Below are 23,361 nucleotides of genomic sequence, written 5' to 3' on the forward strand. Positions count from 1 at the left end.
GCTAATCTTGAATTTGACTAGAAACCTGGTGCAGGTGCATTTTATATGCTAGCAGTTATGAAGAATAGCCTAGTTCTGGGGGCTGTGATACCAACCTTCTTATCATCTTAAAAATGATTTAGGTCTCCAAGAACTCTTATGACCTGATCTACTTTAAGTTAAAATAACTTTTGTGAATGCATAGATGCTCTCTTATTATGCCTTTGTCTTTCTGGACTTTAAAATAGAGATAATGCATAAGATTGCCATTGTAGTTTCTTCAGAACAGGCAGTAAGTAGGCTCAGTGGTGCTTGGCCAAAATTTTATTAATGATTTTAGTCAAGGGCAGTGAATTATTTTTATAGCAAACTCCTTCAATTCAATACAATTCCACAAGCATATATTAAAAACCTATGGGGGCGGTTAGGTGGCACAGTGGATAAAGCACTGGCCCTGGATTCAGGAGTTCCTGAGTTCAAATCCGGCCTCAGACACTTGACACTTACTAGCTGTGTGACCCTGGGCAAGTCACTTAACCCCATTGCCCCGTAAAAACAACAACAACAACAACAAAAGCAACAAAAAACCTATGGTGTCCCAGGGACTGTTCTAGGCACTACTAAAAAATAGAAAAAAAATGGCCCCTGACATCAAGGAATTTAAATTCTACTGGAATACAAATAATACATTGGGTACTTCCCAGTGATTTTTAATTAAATAAATCCAGTGTAGAATTTTTTGTAGAAATCAGAGCTGACTAGAGACTGGATCACAAGAGTTGGGAGATAATAATAAAAGGTTGATTTTACTGTGAATAGTCAGCATGGGGGAAAAGAGAGAAAAGTTAATGCATTGATTAAATAAAGAGGCAACCAAGAAGCAAGAATGCACAACCAGTGTCCATGCTTCCTTACCTGTTATGATGATCACAAGATATTCATTCGCTTGTTCAACAACCATTATTAAGCACCTACTGGGTGTCAGGCACTATAATAAGTGCTGAGGATGCAAAGGCAAAAAGCCAGATGCTGCCCTCAGTGAGCTTACACTTTTGGGGTTAAACAATGAAGTACAAACAAGATTTGTGAAAAATCAGTTGGAGGCAATCTCAGGGAAGGACAGGAGGGGGACTGGCAAAGGCTGCTTGCAGCAGGTGGGGACTTGAAGGAGTCAGGAGGCAGAGGGGAGGGGGGAAAGAACTCTGGTTCCTTCTATAATCATCCCTGTATTTTCCAGCAGGTGGGGCTGAAGGAAGCCAGGAACAACCCCCCTGCTCCTGATTAGGATGACTGTTTTGGAAATCACTTGGGGATTAGACCAAAGTCTGACCCAGTGATCCCATGACTAAGTCTCTATGTCCTGAAGGAGGTTATTGTAAAAATTAAAAAGTCCTTTCTGTAGAAAAACAATTCGCAGGAGTGGTATTCGTAACTGCACAAATCTGGAAATTTTGTGTCCCTTGATTGTAAAATGGCTGAGTATGTTGTAGTATGGAAATGGGATGGAATATTATTGTGTGTGGTAGGAAATGATGAGTGTGAAGCATTCAGAGGGATGTGGGGAGATTATATACAGTGATTCAGGATAAAGAAAGCAGAGCCATGGAAACTATATACTTAGCAGCTTCAAGAAGGCAAATGAAGACAATTCTGAAGGGAAGCAAGATATAGGGGTGCAACAGTAGATGTGGGGTTGGTCTTAGCTCATAAAAGTTAGATTTCATGGCCTTCCTTTTTTGGGGGTGGCCCATGCTACGTATTTTAGCTCTCTCTGCGTTGGCTTAAGTAGCAGTTTTCAGGAAGGATGATGCTTCGTTCAAGTTGGGTGTTTATGTTTGTATGCTCAAAAAATATGTCCATGATAAGCTAATAAATGCCACATGAAAATGTTATTCCTGATCAGCATAAGCAACATTTTCTGGCCATATGAGGTAACAACCACCTCCATGAATTCATTTCTTCACTTCATTAGCCAAATATTAACTAAATGCCTACTGTGTGCCACATCCACATCCTATGGGCACCTTGGGATTGGAGTGAACACAGTAAGTACTAGATTGCAATATAGAAGATCTCAATTAGAATCTACACTCTGCCACCTGTGAGCTGTGTGACCTTGTCCACAGTCTCCTTACCTCTCTAAGCCTCAGTTTCCTCATCTGTAAAATGAAGGAGTCAGGTGGGATCATCTCCAAGGTTCCTCCCATCTTTGTGATTACAATTCTTCATCTTGGGGAGTCCCACTATCAAGCATGGGTAAAAGACAGCAACTCAGAAACTCACTACAATACACAATGATACATTATGAGGTCCTCAGAGCTGGGTCATTTTTTCTTTGTTAACAAGGTAGTAGTGTTCCATTGAGGTGGGGGTTGGAAATAACTGTGATAGTAAATCAAAAATAAACAAAATGCATATTGAAAACAACAAAGTATTATAGAGATGGACAACCAAAGTAGAGCTCCCAAGCATGGAGAACCAAACAACTTTATGCCAAGACCTGCAGTATGGCCCAAGGGACTGTTAAGTTCCTTCACTGTGACTGGTTCTCTATCCAATATACAACACTGCCTCTCCCTGTAGGATAGCACTTCAACAATAAAGCAAAAGTGTGCTTAACCTGGCAACATTTGCTATCTGCCACAGAGCTGAAAAAATAGTAAGTGAGCAAAAAAAAAATGCTAAACCTCCAGAAGATGTTGCAAAGTCCATGCATTAAATTAATAATTCATGTGCTCCCCCCTCATAGCAGAGCCCCTCAGGCCCTCACCACCCATCTGCTCTATTCTTGACACAGCACTAATGAACCTGTTATTTGGCTTCCCAGCCCACAACAGATGAGAAGGTGTAAACTATTACTCACAGGAATTAGTTATGACTCCATGGCTTTTTAAGATTTTCTGAGGTTTTCCTTATACACAACTCTTTCCCATGATTCTTTCTCCTTAATGCCAGTGTCTTCCCTCCAAGACTGTCTCCAATTTATCCTGCATATAGCTTGTTTATACATGGTTGCTTGTTTTCTCTTTTAGTAGACTGGTAGCTCCTTGAAAGCAGAGACTGTGTTTTTTGAAGGAGAAAAAAGGAGAAAGAGGAAGAGGAGGAGGAGAGAGGAAGGAAGGAGAAGGAGGATGAGGACAAGAATGGGAAGGAAGACTAGTAGGATGACATGGAAGATAATCAGGAGGAGGAAAAGGGAAAGAAGAAAAGAAAGAAGGAGGAGGAGAATCAGAATCAAAGAGCCTGCAACAGACTGGGGCCATTAAGTGCAGGGACAAACAGCTCTACACACCTCAGCAACCCTTGAGGTCATTGCTTTATGAGAGCATAATATCCAAAGCATGGATCCTCCTAAATGACCCTGAAAACATAGAAAAAAGCTTGAATTGTTTTAGGTGTCCTTGTTGAAGATGGCCGGGAAGCGTGTCATGAATGTGAGGAAGATTGTCGTCTTGAAATGGAGAATTTCTTTGAAATCATCAACTCTTCACTTTCCCTCAACCACCACACCCAGTCACATCAATTGCCAAATCTTAACCATGTTACCTTCATGATGCCCATCCCCTTCTCTCCACTCACAGTCACTACCCTGGTTCTGGCCCTTATGGCTTCCTTCCTGAATTCAGTATCGGAGTCACTTCCTAACTGTCCCCCGACTCCAGTCTTTCCTCTCCCCTCTTCGTAGTCAAGTACAGGCATGGCCATGTCACTCCCCTCCCCACTGAAACTTCAGGGGTTCTATACTGAGTCTTTGATAAAAGGCCCACTACCATTTGGCATTTAAGCTAGTTCAATATCTGGCCCCAAACTATCTTTCTGACTTGAAGTCACTTCCTCTCACATACTCTATCTTCCAGCCAAACTTATGACCTTACTGTGCCTTATAGGCAACATTCCTTTGTATGTGCCACCTCCTCCCCCACCCATGCCTGGAATGCTCAGTTCCCTCATATTTGCCTTTTAGAATCCATAGGTCCCTTTGATTCACAGCTCAAGCATATTTCTCACAAGAGGCCTTGCTCCTGAAGGATTATGCTGAGTATTGCTGTGTAGGCGATTCTTGGTTGGAATGTTAGCTCCTTTGCCTTCCAAAAAAAAAAAAAAAGCCAATCATTTATTCTCTGTGAAACATCAGCATGGATCCCATTCCCTTTTTTCCTTCATGGCGCTAAATGGATATACTTATCCTCTAGACTAGAATCACCACAGTCCATAGACAACAAACTACTTGACCCAATAAAACTGATCGTAATGATTTTTACCCCTCTTTAGGCAAACTCTTGGGAAAATATATTGATCTTCTTGGAAGTCAATGCTTTGAGCAAAGCCAGCAGTTGTGGAGTAAAGAACAGGTAGGTTCCTCCTCTGAGAAAAACTTAGGGTGGGGAGGGCAGCTAATTGCTCCCTCCATAGTACAGAAGCAGGGTTTAGCATTCTGCTTGACTCCGAAGGGCAGAACCAGTCACAACCAGTGGAGCATTAAGAGGCAAACTAGGGGCAGCTAGGTGGTGCAGTGGATAGAGCACCAGCCCTGGAGTCAGGACTACCTGAGTTCAAATCCGGCCTCAGACCCTTAACACTTACTAGCTGTGTGATCCTAGGCAAGTCACTTAACCCTAATTGCCTCACCAAACAAAAACAAAACAAAACAAAAATAAACACAGCCATTTAGAAGTCTATATTAAAAAAAAAAAAAGAGGCAAACTGATGGTGAACATCAGGGAAACTTCCAAACAATGAGAACTGTGCCAAAGTGGAATGGGGCTCCTGGAGAAGAGGTGACAGCCCAGAATGAGGCCTTGGAGGGATAGTTATAAGAGATATCAGGGAGGGATTCGTGCCCAGGTGAGGATCCTTGCGGTCCTACCCACCTCTCAGTGGGTATCTCTGTGAACCTATGAGAAATAGATTAGGATAGGCTATGTAACCTTTTATTCTATGAGAAACTAAGGGGATTTAAAGAAAAAAACCACAAATTCAGAAGTAATCATTCACTTGATCAAAGAACTCACTTCTGGGTTCAATCTCTAAACACTAGCCCCGTTTTAAATCACACCACCAGGACATTCAAAATACTTTAAAATATTTGATAACTAGACAACTTTTCAAGAGAACCCCCAAAGTGACCTTTGTTTTTACTATGGTGTTCAGAGACCACAGTGATGAAGACAAGATTGCAGCTTTCAAAACTGTCTCAGAGAAGAGCTCATGGATGAGGAGCAGAATGAAAACTCAGTTCTAGAAGGAGTCCTTGAGCAGAGAGAGAAAACAGCTGATTTGACCTATCTGTGGCATAGGCCTAGTGAAGACCGCTTCAGACTACTCAAGTCTAAGGAGATGGGTACATCTGCTATCATATAGGTTCAGTGTCCATGTGGAGTTAGATCACTGGATCTGAAGTTGGGAAAGTCCCTGGAACAATGAACACAGAATGGAAGAATGAGAAGGATCTTTAGAATTTACCAAGCCCAAGAAGCCCCTCATTGTACAGGCTCAGAAACTAAGTCCTAGAGAAGAAAAGGAATGTAGCCAACATCATGGGCAGCAAAGCCAACCGGAACCCAGGTTCTAGGACTTCCCATCTAGGAGCCTTCCCATTATCCAACATTGGTCAGGAAAGTGTGTAGAGGTGAATAGAAGCTCAGGCAAAAGCTGTCACAGTCCAAGTAGTTTAGACAGAAGTGAAGGCCAGGATACACAGGGTCAGAGATGTAGGCACTGGAAAGGTCACAATGCAGACAGGCCCTGCCAAGTCAGGGCCCTAGCATGTCTGGGTCAGTAAGCAGAGAGAGTCACTGTAGAAATGGTGATAAGTGCATGGGGCCATCAAAGCCAAACATGTGAGAGAATGAGGAAGTGGGAGGAGGAGGGGAACTAGCAACAAAGACAGCCAATGAAAGCTGGTTCTGACATCTCCCTGGGTCCCCAAGTGGGTGGGATTGGACAGCAGGGTGCTGAGTGACCTTCCCCGAGTGGAAAGGGCTCGACTTCCTGTGGGGCTCAATCTCTGCTTAGCAGCTGCCTTCCCCAATCTGGTTATGGGTGGGAGGAAGGGTGACTCCTCAGGGACCCAAGGATTGATCTCTTCCAGGTCTCTGAGGTCCATAGTCTTTGCCTCTTTGCTGAGGACCCAGAGGCCTTAAGACTGGACCCAGGACAAGGCAGGACTGTGCTGTCTCTTTTCCTTTCTTTTTTTTTTTTTTGTTTTTTTCTTGTTGTTTTTGTTTTTGCAGGGCAATGAGGGTTAAGTGACTTGCCCAGGGTCACGCAGCTAGTGTCAAGTGTCTGAGGCCGGATTTGGACTCAGGTTCTCCTGAATCCAGGGCCGGTGCCTTATCCACTGCGCCACCCAGCCGCCCCCACTGTCTCTTTCCAATAGCCACAGAAAAACTGGGAGAAGGTGAAGTTTGCTCAGCTGTTATATTTGATGGCGGCTCCAGATACTTCAAAGTGGGGTTTGGTGGAGAACAGGCCCCCCGATTTGTTTTCCCATGCATGGTTGGGCGCTACAAAAGGCAGGTTAGTATCCACTATGATAAGAAGTCATGTCTGTGGAGCCCTCGGGATTGTCCCAGACAAAGGAAAATGTTAGCTCTGTGATATTACAGAGTGTACAAAAGGGGAGTCTCTGCGTCTCAGCCACCACAGCTGCTCTGGGGACTCAGAGGCTGTAACAAAAGAGACAGAATGACTGACCAGTGATGGGAAAAAGCCAGAGGTCTTCAGCATAGGCACCTTTAAATTCACACAAAGGACATTTTGAGGCTGTCCCTAAGATAGTGAGGACCATGAAGGACAGTGAGGTTCAGGACAAAGGATGACTGGAAAAATTGTAGAAGAGATCAATCATTAAAGAGATGGTTGCTGAACAATTAGAAAGGGAAGTGGTGATCACAGAATGCAGATGGGTTTCATACAGAGCAGGTCATGCCAGACTAATCTCATTCTCTTCTTTGACAGGACTACTAAACTATAATAGATGAGGGAAAGAAAATTATACTTTACTTAGATTAGCAAAGCTTTTAACATGGTATCTCCTACAATTCTTCTGGAGAAGATGACGAGATATAGGCAAGAATGCAATAATACAGTCAGATGAATTCAGGACTAGTAGGGATTGATGGTTCAGTGTCAAGACGGAAAGTGATCTCTACTGGGGGACCTTGGGGATCTATGCTTGGCCTATTGCTCATTGACATTGTTATCAAGAACTTGGAGAAGGCACCAAGAACGTGTTAATCATTCACAGATGACACAAAGCTAGGAGGGAGGAAGAGCTAACATAGTGGGCGACTGAGTCCAAAAGAATTTTGACAGACTAAACCATTGGGTTGGATCAAAAAAGATAAATCCACTTTATCCAATAGGGATAAACATAAAGTTTTGTACTTAAGTTAAAAAACCAAGATGGGGGACATAGGAAAAGACCTAAGGATTTTAATGGTTTGCAGGCTCCTTATTCATTACCAGTGTGGTTAATGTGATTTGGCGCTCTATTAAGAGAGGCATTTCTTCCAGGAATAACCTGATCCCACTGTACTTCTAGACACAGTGGGAAGAAAAGGAAGGGGGTGGGGGGTCACTGCTCACGCCAGAAGCTGCTCTCTGGACTTCGGACACCAGATGACACCAATCTCTTCACGCCTCTGTAAGTTTGGTAGGAGGATGTTTGGAGTTCCCTACTTCACTCTCAAGGCTAATCAGTGACCACAGGAAGAGGTCTGGGAGAGGGTAGGGTTTCCCTCAGGAATATCTGATTGGCTTCCCATCCTTGATGTCATAAGTAGACAGAAGTCAGGGATTGGCTAGGAGGTCCAGACAGTACAAGTGTCCAGCACAGAAAAAATATAGATGGAAGATTCCAGTAAGCAGGACAGAGAGCTTCACATGAGTCTTATGATTCTCAAAGAGGTCCACAAAACTGAAGGCTTTTTTGGATGGCCCCACTTGGGTTCTAGTCCTGGATCTGTTCCCAATCTCTGTGTGACCTTGGTCTAGTCCCTTCTACTCTCTGAGCCCCCTTCAGCCTCTCTTCCTTTGGATATATCCTATTCTGCATCCCCCTGTTCTGACTTAAAGGAACCAGATGCCTCACTGTGCCCTCTCTGGTTCTGTCCCTTTCCTGTATTCCAGGTGGCTTATTAAAGGTGCTTTAAACTCTATAGCTTGTTATACCCCCGAGCCAACGGCCTCCATCTATCTCATGAAGCTTTCCAGGTAGAAGCCAAGAAGAGATAGTAGTATTTGGGGAGATTTTCTGCAGGATTCATTCATGTATTCCTCTTGGGTATAGCCCCTCCCTGCGTCCTTCACGATGACTTGCTGGGCCACCTTGGACCAATCCCTTCACTCCTGTGGGCTTCACACTCTCACTCCTGTGACATTGGGGTCATAACCACACACATAAGCCTTAAAAGGCTTATCAAAGTGAGTGACTCTCAGTTATCCAAGAGGCTCTGGATTTCTGGGCAATCTAAAGTAGCAGGGGTCCACATTCAAGGGCCGATTGTTTCTATTTTGCTTTGGGAGACAAGATAGGAGTCATCAATAGCTTTCCAAATCATGTTTGACTCTGGCTGATTTTGACATGAATTTATTTTCCCAGAAACCCGGCTTGGTCAGGGTAGAAAGATTCTTGGTTTGAATCATAGAATCTGGGTTCAAACTAGGGCTCGGATACTGGGGGAAAGGAATAAGCATTTATATAGCCCCTACTGTGTGCCAGGCACCACAGTAAATAGGTACTTTACAAATATTATTTCATTTGATCCTCACAACAACCCTGAGAGGGAAAAATTATTATTCCCATCTTACTGTTGAACAACTGAGGCAAACAGAGGTTGTGACCTGCCCCAGGGTCACACAGCTAGTAAACATCGGAGGCTAATTTTGACCTGAGGGCTTCCTGGCTCAAGGCCCAGTACTCTATATTCTGTGGCATCACCTAGTTGTTGCTAGTTGTATGACCATGAGTAAATCTCATTTTTCTGAGCATTGGTTTGCTCATCTATGAAATAAGATTGGACTAGCTCTGTATGGTCACCTCTAGCACTAAATTCTATGTTCATGTATGTCCAAGGAAGCAGCCAGGAAAGGCAGCTTTGGGTGAAGTAAGGAAGTGGTCCTTGAAAAGTGCTCCCGGTGACCCACAAGTCAGTAGTTGGCACACAGATCACTGAGCGTTTGACTGAGTTTTGTTCTCAGCTTCCCTCAAGAGCACAAGAGTCCTGAGGCAGGCTTGAAGGTGGCCCGGGGTGGACACCAACAGGCCCAAGAACCCCCAGACCACAGACAGGCACCAGACATAACCCTACCACAGCAGATAGCGTAGGGAGAGGATAAAAGGAAGCCCGCAGAGCAGTTCAGAGAAAAGGGGCTTTGAGCTGGGAGGTACTGGGGAGAGGATGCAAATTCTGCAGAAAATCCAAGGGAATGAGGGTCATCTTCCTGAAACATCAGACTGACTGGGTCAGGGAAGGAAATGGGTCTCATTTTCTTTATCTATAAAAAGGGTGAATAGGGTGCGAATGAGCACACTCAGCTACCCCCCGGAGGAGTAGCTGGGAGGCGCACCCGTGCAGCACTGCCCCCTCCCCCAGTGCCCTCCTCTTGTGGCACAGCGGGTGCAGCCCGTGAGAAGCCGCTACCTGCCTTTTGCAGAGTGTGATGCCCGGAATGGACGCAAGGGACACGTTCATCGGTAACGAAGTCACCGATAAGCGGGGAAAGCTCACTATCAACTACCCCATTGAACATGGGATCATCACGGACTGGGATGACATGGAGAAGGTCAGCGCGCAGCCCGAGGCGAGGCGGGGCCGATGGGCCGCTTATTCTAGCAGGACGGGCGGGGGGACCGTGTTACCCGAACGGAGCGCGGCCCGCGCGCCGATGACCCCACGGGGCTTCTCTCCCTCAGATCTGGCATCACGCCTTTTACAACGTGCTCCACGTGGACCCAGAGGAGCGTCCCCTCCTGGTGACAGAGAACATCAACACCCCAAAGTCCAACAAAGAGAAGCTAATAGAGGTGAGTGAGGTGGCGGTGACGGAAGGACTAAGAGTCACGTTTAAAGCCCCTCCCAGCCTGATGCCTTCTGTTCTGAGGTTCCTCCCAGCCCCGTCCCTCAATGCTCCACGTTCTAAAGGCCGTCCGAGTTCTAAAGTTCTCTTATCCCCTCTGGCTCCGACATTCTGTTTTCCAAGATTCCTTCTTAGATCTGGGTTCCTGTTATTAATGTGGCAAACACTGGGGGGCAGGTAGGTGGTGCAGTGGATAAAGCACCGGCTCTGGAGTCAGGAGGACCTGAGTTCAAATCCTGCCTCTGACACTTGACATTTACTAGCTGTGTGACCCTGGGCAAGTCACTTAACCCTCATTGTCCTGCAAAAACAAAAGGGCGGAGGGGGGGGGGGGGAGAGTCAAACACTGTCCACCGTTTGAACACACTGTAATCCTGATTTATTCTCTCATGAATTCATAGACTGTATGAGTGTGTGTGTGTTGGTGAAGTGGAAAATGAGGGAGGTGTCCAGGGCCTTCCCTTGCTGCTTCCCTCTTTAAGGACGCAGGGCATGTGTTGCCCCAGTGCCCTGAATTGGTCTTCCCTTGTTGGAGGTTGTAATAAGATGCCACTCCCCAGCATGGCCCTAGACATCAATGCTCTCTAGGAAAGAGCAATGGAAGGTTTGCAAGCACTGGTGGCATTGCTGTTTGGTGAGTTTGCAGTAGAGGAGAATCCTGTTGTTCCAGGCGCTGTGCTAGGGGCTGGAAATGCAAAGGACAAAATGCCACCATGCCTGTCTTCACGGAGCTTATATTCTACCTGCAATATAACATCTGTCTCAGAGAGGCAAATGCAAAGGAATTCCAAGCAATTTCAAGAGGGAAAAGCACTAGCAACGGGGCAGGGGGGAGGAATAGGGAAGGCCTTAAGCCGAAGGCAGCACATGGTGGTGCTTTGAAGGAAGTTGGGGGTTTCCTGAAGCTGAAGGGTTCGAGAGTGAAGGAGCGCCAATGGGCTGGGGCCTCTTCCAGCAGTGATATTCCAGGTCTGTGACTGAATATTGCCCATGCCCTGAACCATGGAGGAAATTCCCATTGTCTCTTGGAATCCTGCCTCTCCCTGCCTCCCCCCCCCCCCCAGGAACAGCCCCTTCTGACTGCGGACTCTCTTTTGTAGGTTATGTTTGAAACCTTTAAAGTTCCAGCCCTGTACGTAGCAATCCAGTCCATTTTGTCCCTTTTTTCGTCGGGCCGGACCACTGGTGAGTGCTGACACCTCCATTAAGTTCTGCCTTAAAGCTGGTTTTCCCAAATATGTAGGCCAGAAAAATTCTGTCCAGGTGATACAATTAGCATCTCAGTATCCCAGTCTTATCAAATGAGGGGCTTGGATGAGACGCTCCCTGGGCTCTCTTCCATTGCTCTTCCAGTTCTAAGTTCCTTCACATCTCTGATATTCTATGTACGATGTTCTAGGGCCCCTTCTAACTCTGATATCTTATGTTCCATGTTCTAACGTCCTCTCTGTTCTGTATCCTAAAGCCTCTCTTAGCTCTAACATTTCTCCTAGCTCCAAGATTTCATGTGCCACACTCTCAAGGCCATCCTAGCTCTGACATTTCATGCTCTAGGGTTCATTCCAGCCCTGATAGGCCACATTTTATGTTCTAAGTGTCCTCCCACCTTCAACATTCCATGTTTTATTTTCTAAGGTCCATCTCAACTTTGAAAGGCTGTATTTTATGTTCTACTCTAGTCAGGTGGGGAGTCACACCTCCTAGAGCACCTGCTCAGACTGCCAGCCAGTGAGCAATGCCACATCACCAGTGTTGGAGAGCTGGTAGTGCCTGGTTTATTACTAAGGCCACTTAGCCCCTGTGGGCCTCAGTCTCCTCTGGAGTAAAAGGAGTGTTAAACCAGATGACCTCTGAGGTTCCTTCCAGCTCTCAGAACCAGGATTCCAGACCCTCATTGCTCTTGACACACAAATGCCTCCTTGGAATTCTTGAGAAGAGTGAGGTCTTTCTCTGACCTGCAAGAAAAGGTGCCAAACCTGGATCAAGGAGTCCCATTTGGGGATTTTGGGAACTAAAGTCCATTTCTGTCAGGAGACCCTCTGTGATGAGGCTCTTCATCCCAGACCTGGGCTTTTACCTCTTATCCAACAGAAGGGCACATCAGCTTGGCGTGTGCCCTGACCTTCATCCAAATTAATAGGCCAGAAACACTATAGCCAGGTCCTAAACCATCATCTCCATTATAAAGGAGGATGGGGTGGATTATATTATCTCTAAGGATCCTCTCCACTCTGATATCCAGTACTCTCAGGTCTACTCTATCTCTGACATTTCCTTTGTTCTCAGGTCCCTCCCAGCTCTAGCATCCTATACTCTTAGCTCAGTGACAGCTCTGATCTCTGATATTCTCAGGTCTCTCCCTGTCATTAAGATTTCATGTTATAAGGGCCCCACCAGCTCTTTGTTCTAAGGGTCTTCCAAGCTCCGTAGTTCCACGATTCTCTGACCTTAAAGCCCGCTAAAAGACTACAAGGACATCTTCATTAACAGGTGAAGGCATTGTAGGCTGTGGCTCTCTGAAACCCTCCAATCCAAGCTCCTCCTTTCTCTTCCTAGTTTTCCCAACTTAGCTCAGCTGCATATAGCAGGCTATCTATTATCTAATTCCCTTGAGAGGAGGCCAGACCTCTTCCTTGGGATGCACCAGGGCCTTCTCTTCTTCCAGGATTTGTCGTGAATTCTGGGGATCAAGTGACCTACAATGTTGCCATCGATGGTGGCTACATCTTGTCTGATGCCATCATGAACCTGCAGGTGTCAGGCTGGGACCTCTCCATGTACCTTACGAAGATTCTCGTTGACAAAGGCTACTCCCTGAGCACCCTGGGTGAGACAGCGCAAGCCCTGACCAGACAATGCAGGGAAAGGAGCTAAGGTCCATCGCATAGTTAAAAGCAGACTCCTCCTCTGCTGCAGAGGGTCAACCAATGGGACCAGCAGCACGCTAGGGATTGCCCTTGAGGTCCTCATTGCATCTCCCCTAAACTATTACAGTAACTTCTAACTGGGCTCCCTGTCCCCAGTCTCTCTCCTCTGATCTGTAGTGCCCATGGCTTCCAAACTGCTATTCCCAGAGCACAGGCCTGATCGTGTCACTGCCCCTGCACAAGAAGCACTGGTCAGTGGTCACTAGGATGAAATACCAACTCCTCTGTTTGGCATTAACCGCTCCCCCCCCACAGTCTGGGTGCCACCAATCTTTCTAGGAGGCTTTCCAGGAGATAGGGTTCCCTACTATCCCTCACCTCTCCTAGGAGCTGTGTTCCAAGTGCAAGGTTCCCCCCCTTGCCTCTGTGGCTTGGCAAAGGCCATGCCCCTGTGCCTGGTGATCCTCCTCTTGTCCTTCTCCCCTTCCAAGGCTCAGCTCCTGGGCCACCTCCTTCAAGACACCTTTCCTGATCTCAGTCTTTCCTTATTAATGCCCCCATCCAGCAAAATGACTTAGTGTTGATTTTATTTTATCTTCATCGAGGTCGGAGTGGGCATCAACCACATTGATGACATCATGGGCCCATGGGAGGAGAATGTTTTGTATTTCCTTATGTGTGCATTGGTGTGTCTGCTGTCCATTATCCAAGCCCCTTCCCGGAGCCCCGCCCCAATGTAAGGTCCAAAGTCAAGCAAGCCCTCTTTAGTTTGAATTTGTATCCCCAGCACCTGGCATGGGCCTGGCATATAGTGGGGATACTCACATAGACGAATGCGTGAGCAGATGAGTGCATGGAAGGATAGAAGGCTGAATATGTGTCAGGACCTTTGGAGATCATTCCAAAGAGGAAGAAAAGGGGGGAAAGGTCTTGCCTCAGAGAGTGTCCACACTACCTTATCCTGGGGGTTGTTTCTTGTAAAAGTCCTTTCTAAAAAAGGAGACATCCTCGCCTCCCCCCCTTCCCTAGCCCTGGCCCCAGAAGGCTCGGGATCCCTGACAAACAGACCTTGCTTTCTGGAGGCAGGTTTCCCCATACAGGCTTCTCTCTCCCCACCAGCCGAATGGGAGATGGCCAGAGCCATCAAGGAGAAATTGTGCTACGTGGCTTTGGACTATGCGGAGGAAATGCACACTGAAGAATCCTCCATAGAGAAGAAATATGAGCTCCCTGATGGCCGAATCATTACCGTGGGCAAGGAGAGGTTCCGCTGTCCTGAGGCTTTGTTCCGACCATCCATGCTAGGTGGGGCCACCAGACATAGAGCACGTTCCCCCCCCCCCAACACACACACACACACACACACACACACACACACACACACACACACGCTGCCTGTGGGACCATCCATCACTCTAGGCTTTCAAAGCAGAAAGTAATTCCATGGGCGGGGTGATGAGGACCAGCACTGAGCAAGTGAATTGGAGCACACTGGATGAGTGGATGAGGAGGCTGGAGGAAACACAGGTTTGATTCTTGAGAAGAGATTTGGGTGAGAGGAGGGGAGACCCGGCTGATTCAGTCATTTATTAAGTGCTCACTGTGGGCCAGGCACAGGCTAAGCATCCATGGTGCACAGACAGAAAGAAATGACTCCTGCTCCCGTGGAGCTTACACTCCATCAGGGAAAGGGGTCTTCATCTTGCTCATGTCCTGTATCCTGTAGGCATGAAGCCTGAAGAGCTCTTCTCAGAATAATCTTTTAAAATGCATCCAATAGAAGGATTTCAAAGGAAACAAGTATATAGAAATGAAGAGTTCAAAATACTGACTTCGGGAGAGCCAAGGCATGTGTCCTGAAGAGAAACAAGATGAATAGTTAGATTTGGAGGGGACCAGGGGCAGGAGAAGCCTCCTGTGAGAGAGAGGTGGCATTTCAGCTGAGTTTTGGAGGCCACTGGAAATTCTAAGAGGTGGAGATGGAGAGAGAGGGCATTCACAATGTAAACATAAAGGGATTTCTAGGGAGGAGGCCACTGGGGAGGAACCAGGGCAGAATAAGCTCATCATAGGAAGTGGTTTTTGAGCTGCACCTTGAAGAGCGCTAGTGCTTTTAGGAAGCAGTGGGAAGGCAGTCCAGAGTTGGGGGTGGGGCACAGTCTGTTCAAAGTCATGGAAACAGGAGATGGAATAGTGTGTGAGAAGACCAGCAACAAGACAAGTTTATTTGAAATGAGAGTGAAGAAGAACATGCAGTAAACCTGGAAAGGTAGGCAAGAGCCAGAGATTGGAATACCAAACAGAGGCATTTTTGTTTTATAGTAGAAGCAATTGGGAGCCCCAGGGCTTCTTGAACAGGGGAGCAGCACAGTCAGATCTCTGCTTTGGAAACATCATTTTGGCAGTTGTGAGGAGGAAAGATTGGAGTGTGGAGGCACTGGAAAGCAGGGAGACCAATTAGGAAGCCATGACAGTTGTACAGACAAGCTAGTGGGGCCAAGGGCCTGGGCTAGGAGAGTGCCTATATGAGTGGTGAGAAGGGGATGGAATGGATAAGACTTGACAACTGATTAGAAATTGGGAATTAGAAAAGGAAAGGGAAAAATAAAGAACTCCAAGGCTTTGAACTAGGGTGACTGTAAGAAAGGTGGAACCCTTGACAGTAACAGGGAAGATGGGAAGAGGGGAGGCTTGGAGGAGATAATGAGTTCAGTTTGGGACATGTTGTGGGGCATCCACTTTGAAATGCTTAACAAGCAGCTCTAGTGATGGTGGTCTGGAGCTCAAGAGAGAGGTTAGAGCTGGGTATATAGACCTGTGAATCAGCTATAGAGAATGGATAATGGAACTCATGAGGGTTGGTTTCAGACACACAGAGAGAAACGGGGTGGAGAGGGAAACAGAAAAGAAGAGGGAGAGAGTGATAGAGACAATCAGACCCTCATTTTATATGAGATGTACCCCAAATTGTCTCACCACAGGCTTATCATCATAGACTCAGATCAACAGATAAATACCATCTTCCTCACTTGGGGGTAGCACCAGGAATTGCTGTAGGATACAGAACACATGGGCAGGGGATGGGCAGATATAGGATACTCTTCCCCAATTGCCTCCCTGCTGGTCTGTGCACCAGGGAAGAGACCCAGAGATATACTAAAATCCCACTTTCTACAAGAAACCTTTCCTGATTTCCTCCTGAAAATTAGGGGCTTTCCATCTGTTGTTTATTTATGATTTGTAATGTCTATGTCTAGTTTCTACATAGTTCATTGCATGTTGGCTCCCACATTAGACTGAGCTCCTTGAGAACAAGGATTCTTTTTCTTATCTTTGTACCCCCACCAAACACTTGTTGACTGACTGACCCATATCAAGGACATTTCTCATTGGAAAACACAAATAGTACCACCAAGAACTTTCTGACGCTGGTGGGTTTACCTGCATTTGACTTATTTTAGGAACAACCCGAAGTCCCTAAGGGCTCAGGTGGTAGCCCAGTTAGATAATTCTAAGCCCCTGAAAAAGTTCTCCCTCCCTTTTACATAGCTTGGCCAGCCCTGTGGGGTATCAGCTGCAGTTGAGGATATCAAGCAGATTGGTTCTTTCCAGATCCACTGCTGGCCCTAGCCATGGTGCTGACAAAGCTCAGTTACTGCCTGCTCTGCTATTTGCCTGATGCTGGTGCGGACAGCTTTTCTAAGAGACAAATACTAATGCATCCTTTTTCTTTGCAGGGGTCACATCTCCAGGTCTTCACAAAAACATATACGAGAGCCTTGCAAAATGTGACTTTGAAATAAGGAAGATCTTTTATGTGAACACTATCCTTTGTGGAGGTAACATGCTCTTCCCAGGCCTGGGTGAACGAGTGGCCAAAGAAATCAAGGCCCAGGCACCCCAGATGACTAAGATTAAGGTACTTTCTTCCTGAAGTAGGGTGGGGCTTTCCCATTTGGGTGGTCTTGAGTCTCTCAATGCTTTCACTGAGACACCTATAATTCACATCCCCAATTTATAGCCCAGGAAACTAAGGAAACTAAGTGATTGGTCCCTGGCCTTCCAATGAGTAGCTGACCCTTCTCAGCAGGCTGCCCACAGTACAGGAGAGTTCTTTGGACAAGCTCCCTGAAGGCTTTCAGAAAACATGACTGGTTATTTGATTTCATCATCCAGACACTTATTTTTCCTTCTCTTGGCCCCGTCTGTTCCTTTTCTGCTTGTTAGTATTTCTATGACAGGAGGGGGTGGAACATGGAGTTGACTCCTCGTCTGGACTGTCTTCATAACTTACTATGTGACCTCTGCAAGTCCCTCCTGAGAATCTATTTCCTCATCAGTGCAATGTGGATAACTACCTCTAAAATCATGGGGGGCTTCTTATGCCTCCCTTCTTTTAAAAAGATTTCATTTATAACTGCCACTTCCAATGACTTTCCCCCACTAGAAAGTACCCTCCCTTGTAACCAAGGGTACGAGTTAAGCAAAGCAAGCAAATGTGCCTGAGAACATGTAGAGCATCCCTGTATTCCTCTTATTTGTTTAGAAGAGGGCAAAATCTCCCTTTTCACTGAATAAGATTATTGTGGTTTGCTTTAGAAATATTTTGGAAATGAGAAGAGAAAGGCAGAAACAATCAAGAGGAATTGGAGACTGACCTAAGGAGGCACAACATGTCAGTGACAGGGCAGGTAGCCAAAGCCAGAGGATATTCCTCTAAGGTGGAGCCCTTTCCCAACAAGGCTATGGACTTGAGGCAAGGTTGGCTGGCTTGCTGGTAGCCCAGAAAGCTCAGGGGCAGAAATACAGCCCTCTCTCCCATTGAAAATGAGCTGCTGATGAAAGCTAATCATCTCAGCTATTGTTTCAGTTATAATTACAGGAGAAAAGCCCATCATTTTCCAGACTGCTTCTCTCTACCACCTGCCTGTCCTGGACCATCCTCCTGTTTCCAGCTAGGTAGGGACGTCTCCTATGGCTGTCTAGAGAAATATGGAAACAGAGTGGGCTCCACAGCACTGATAATGTCTTGTTGGGGGCACCTCTAGATAGCAGTCCACTTGAGAAGACCTGTGGGTTTGGGTGGATTCTTGACCAACGTGAAGAGGCAATTCCATTGGGTAGCTCAAAATACTAATGTTTTCCCATAGGATGCACTAATAGTAAAAGAGTATCGAGGAATAAGGTTGTTCTCAAGGACTCTGACTGTCTCAGAGCCTCGTTGCAGTATCAAGCTTACATGTGTGAATCATATTTCTTACGGATATAGACAAGCTGGAGGGCTTGAGTTCAAATCCCAACTTTTCTCCTTATTTTTTGAGAGTAGGAGAGCTCCAGTTTCCTCCTTTGTAAGATGTATGGGGGTGAGAATAGGTGGTCCCTTAAGGTCTCTTGTAAGGAATGCATTAAAAGCATTTGCTGTGTGCTTCCTAGGGGCCAAGACATAGAGATACAAACACACACTCCAGGCTCTATGATCTATGAATGCATTTGCTTTCCAGGATCATGAAGACCCACTGTAGAGTCCTGGTGAGCACACATGAACGCCAGCCCAAAGTCTTTAAGGAGGCCATTGGCTCAGTCAGGTCTTTAATAATCTGGAAAGTGCCTAAAAGCACTGGGGTTGCTTATGCAAAGATAGGACTAATTGTATGACCTTGAGCAAGTCAGTGCCTTCATCTGATGACATGGGTGTCTCTATTCTGTATAAATGCCTCTACCAGCTAGCTCATGAGCCTAGAGAGCTGAAGTGACTTACTCCAAGTCCCACAGGTAAACTGAGGCCCATAACATTGCAAACACTAAGTGCCAGAGGCAGGATTTGAATCCAGGTCCTTTGAGTCCACAGTCAATGCTCTTTGCCCCGTAATACAGTCGGTAAGAGTTGAAGTGAGGCCTTTTCTGATTCTGGGTTCAGCCCTGTTCCTGCTCCACCACCTGCCTTGGTTCTTTTGGGCAGCCACAGGAGACTCCTGCCTACTCCCTATGGTTCCCTCCACCAGGTGATTGTGCCTGCAGAATGCCGCTTCTCTTCCTGGTTTGGCGGCTCCCTCCTGACCACTCTGAATTCTTTTCAACATATGTGGATCTACAATTATGAATATGAGGACTTTGGTGCTTCCATCATCCATCGCCGATGCTTCTGAGCTTTCCCTGTCCCCCAGCCCTAACTTCTCATCCTCAGATAGCCCTCAATAAAAAGCTACAGTATCGACATACATCCTGTTGAGCTTCTTTCTGAAGGTTCATCCCTGCATTTTCTTTGGGGCATCTAACATTTGGAGATAATAATAGTTTTAGCACCTACCCAGTAGCATGGTTGTTAAATGGCTGAAATGAAAAGAGACACATGTACAATACATGCATACGTGTATATCTACATATGTATGCAAAGTGCTTTGCAAACTTTAATGTACTATGTACATTAGTCAACAGAACTGTCACTGTCCTTAGACCCAATCCAATTCAAAATACCATTAATAAAACAGCTGAAGTTATTATGAAAAGAAACACTAGCCTCTGAAGTCAATCCTGAATATACATAAATATAGGCATATACACATATATATACATGCACATAACACATGCACACACATACATATGCATATACATACACACATACGCATACACATACACAAACCTATACACCTTACTACTAATCCTTGCTTTTTTCCCTTAATTTTATGTGTAACCTTGTAAGGACTAGTCAACCAATCCACAAACATTTACAAAGCACCTACTATGTGCCAGGTGTTGTACTAAGTGCCAGGGGCAGGGTACAAAAAAAAGCAAAAGACAGTCTCTGTCCTCAGGAAGCTCTCAGTCTAGCAGGGGAGACAAGAGGATGACAGATAGATTATAAACAAACCATATACAGGGTAAATGGGACATAATTAACAGAGAGAAGGCACTAGAATGAAGAGAGATTGGGAAAGACTCCCTGTAGAAGAAGGAATTTTAGTTGAGACTTAAAGGAAGTGAGGGAAGTCTGCAGGTGGAGATGAGAAGGGAGAACATCTCATTTATTTATTGGGCAATGGCCTTTACTATACAGTAGTGAGCCTCCTCTACTATACAGAGAGCAATTAGTCACGCTAACAGCTTGTTACAACCTAATTAGATTCAGAAAATGCCAGATGAGAATTTAGGGCAAAACCATCAAGCTAAACCTTCATATAACTTCAGATTCAGACCTTGTGAAACTGTCCACAGAGACCAGGGTGTATTCCAGGTTACTGTAAGACTGGGGCACTTTCCAGCCCTCACGTAGTTCAGACCAGATGATGATAACCATAGTAAAAGCTAACATTTATATAGAGCTTATTATGTGCCAGGCCCCATGCTAAGCATTTTACAATTATTTCTCATTTGATATTCACAACCACCCTGGGATGTAGGTATTACTATTATGCCCATTCTACAGATGAGAAACTGAGGCAAACAATGAGTTAAGTGACTTGGCTAAGGTTTCCCAGCTAATAAGTGTCTGAAGCCAAATTTGAACTCAGGTCTTCCTGACTCCAGACACAGTGGCTTTCTATCCACTGCTACATAGCTATCTAGGTGATTTCATAAGCAACCCTCAGGAGAATCACAGGAAGTAGAGCTTACCTGAAGATTCTGACAGTGGAGCTCTGCCCTCAGATAGCATCCTGAGCCCAGGGATGGGAATGATTATTCAGCTTCATGGATCTTGCAGTCATTTTTGATCATGTGAGTGCATTCTTGTCTAATTTTCACAGATCTAACATGGGTCTAGCTCTGGGAGAGACCACAGACTGGGGTTCAATGAATATCACCCACATACGCTCCTATATAAATGCCATCCAGCCAACCCAGCCTTGAGAAACTGACCTCATGCCAAATTCTCTGGGATTTTTTGTAATGTCTTGCTCTCACAAAGGCATGGCACGTTTTGGACCAAGAGTCCAAAAAAGCCTCTTCTTTTCTCTTGCTCTGCTCCAGTTGCACAGGGCACTTAACTCTCTGGGACTTAGCATCCCCTTTTGGACACTTGTCATAACAGACCTTGCTTCTGACCAGGTGTGAGGCTTCATAAGTTCCTATTTGCAAAAGCACTGAATCTGCAAATGATCATTTTGATTACTGCCTTATGGTATGACCATGGACACTCACTGCATCCCTCCCTCAGGCTGAAACTGGACTGCTGAAACTTGTAATTCAGTTGAATGAGAAAAGAGACTGGGAAGATGGGTAGAAACCTCTTTCCTAAGGGAGGACAGAAGTGGCACTCAGTTTTTAGTTGCTTAAACAAAATGGATAAGAAATCTGAACCCCCATAGGAATCCCAGAGCTAAAAGATATATGAGGGATTTTCCTGCACAGGAATCCCCTCTCTATCATCTCTGACAAGGAGTTAAAAGACTTCCAGTTTGGAAACAGCTACCTGTTGTTAGCTACACCCCATTCCATTCTGAGCTGGCTCCAATTGTCAGCGAGTTCTCCTCCACCCCAGCCCCTAGGTGAAGTCAGAATTTGCTCCTTCTTTTGCCCTTGGGACCAAAGAGAACACATCGAACACTCTTCCAAATGATACCAAATGACAGCTCTCTCACGTCTGTGCAATCTTACTCTCTTCTAGCTAAACATACTCCATGCCTTTAATCCAGGCTCATGTGGCATCATCCTAAGGTCCCTTCTTGGGATATTCTTCAGGTCCTCAGTATCTTTCAAAAACTTGGGGACTCAGAGCTCAATGCAACATTCCAGGTCGGGTCTGACCAAGCCAGAGGACAAAAGGACCTCTGAAGACCCTTCCAAACAGGAGAACTGACAGATCTGGGGCTTTCCGGGTAAAAATTCCCATTTGCCAAAGCTCCCCTCTGGCAGGCATTATATTCTGCCTTAGGGTGGATTCCTAGGCCTCTTCATTTTTCTGTCACTTTTGAGCCCTGGGGTTTGGCAGCTCAGTGAGGCAGAAGGTACAGTGATGGACTTGGGACCAAAAAGAGCTCACCTCAACATGTGGAGTAGCTGTGGCTCCCCAGAGTGTCTTCATCTGTAAAATGGCGATCCCACAGGAGTGCCGTGAGGAGCAACGAGATGATGTATATGGAGTGCTCTGCACACCTTAAAGGGGTATGTGATGCACACAGAAACACACTTGTACACGACACACAGATGTATGTATGTGTATAGCTACATGTACAAGTATGTGAATGTATGTTGTTGCTCAGTCATTTTTAGTCCTGTCTGACTCTTCATAATCCCTTTGGGGGTTTTCTTAGCAAAGATACTAGAGTGGTTTTCTATTTCCTTCTCCATCTCATTTTACAGATGAGGAAACTGAGGCAGAGTTAAGTGACTTGCCCAGGATCAGACAGCTAGTATCTGAGGCCAGATTTGAATTCATCTTTTTTACTCCAGGCCTGGAGAAATATCCACTATACCACCTTAGAAGCCCATGTATATGCATATATACCAGTAATTTATTACTGTTGCTGTTGTTATTATTACTTCCTCTCAACTCTTGGGGGTGGGGAGAGTTGGTACCAGCTCATACTGAGGACTACACAAAGCTTCAATTTGTGGTTTTAAGGTAGTTTTGAGGCCAAAACACTTCCCCAGATCCTGTGCTTATCACCTGCTCTAGTGATTCACAAGGTATTGAAGAATGCACACAACAGAGTTTTGGATACAAAAGTTCAATTGTCACTATTGATCAGAGAAATGCAAATTAAAGCAATTATAATGTGCCATCTTTAACTTATGAGAGTGGCTAATATGAAAAAAGGAAAATATTGGATATTGAAGGGGATATCGGAAAACTGGGCCACTAATCCACTGTTGGTGGAGTTGAGAACTGATCCAACCATTGTGGAGAGCAATTTAAAACTATGCCCAAAGGGCTGTAAAACTGTGCATACCCTTTGATCCAGAAATACCACTGCTAGGTTTATATCCCAAAGAGATCCCCCCAAATAGAAAAAAGACCTATTTGTACAAAAATATTTATAGCAGCTTTTTTTGGTGGGTAAGAATTGGAAATCAAAGGGATGTCCATCAATTGGGGAATGGCTAAACAAGCTGCAGTATATGATTGTAATGAAACATCACTGTGCTATAAGAAATGACAAGCAGGATGATTTCAGAAAAACCTGCAAAGACTTGTATGAACTGATGCATAGTGAAGTGAGAAGAACCAGGAGAACATTGTACAGAGTAACAGCAATATTGTCTCATGAAGAACTGTGAATGACTTAGGTGTTCTCAGCAATACAAGGATCTAAGACAATCCCGAAGACTAATGATGAAGTATACTATCCACCTCCAAAGAAAGAACTGATATTGATTGAATACAGACTGTAGTGTGCTATTTTTCACTTTCTTTCAGTTTTTCTTTCATTCAAGGCTTTTTATACAAAATGACTAATATGGAAACCTTTTACATACCTGAACATGTATAACCTAT

The 23,361-nt window shown here is 45.4% G+C and overlaps 1 protein-coding gene across 1 annotated transcript; it reads left to right on the forward strand.

Moving 5' to 3' along the window:
• The first annotated feature begins 5,782 nt into the window (after positions 1–5,782).
• LOC122730469 (actin, clone 302-like) lies at positions 5,783–19,075 on the forward strand. The gene is made up of 9 exons (XM_043969607.1): positions 5,783–5,819; positions 6,359–6,498; positions 9,640–9,768; positions 9,899–10,009; positions 11,163–11,247; positions 12,728–12,889; positions 14,049–14,234; positions 16,667–16,848; positions 18,932–19,075. Exons 1-9 carry the CDS (start codon positions 5,783–5,785, stop codon positions 19,073–19,075), a joined length of 1,176 nt encoding a protein of 391 aa, XP_043825542.1.
• The last annotated feature ends 4,286 nt before the right edge of the window (positions 19,076–23,361 follow it).

This window comes from Dromiciops gliroides, chromosome 6, assembly GCF_019393635.1.
Source record: "Dromiciops gliroides isolate mDroGli1 chromosome 6, mDroGli1.pri, whole genome shotgun sequence".
NCBI lineage: Eukaryota > Metazoa > Chordata > Mammalia > Microbiotheria > Microbiotheriidae > Dromiciops > Dromiciops gliroides.

Bases quoted from the DNA above. Each gene is read 5' to 3' on its own strand.
- LOC122730469 (XM_043969607.1), top strand. From the start codon at position 5,783: ATGGTGATAAGTGCATGGGGCCATCAAAGCCAAACAT. The intron at 5,820-6,358 runs GTGAGAGAATGA...TCTTTCCAATAG, and splicing joins GGGCCATCAAAGCCAAACAT to CCACAGAAAAACTGGGAGAA. The intron at 6,499-9,639 runs GTTAGTATCCAC...TGCCTTTTGCAG, and splicing joins TTGGGCGCTACAAAAGGCAG to AGTGTGATGCCCGGAATGGA.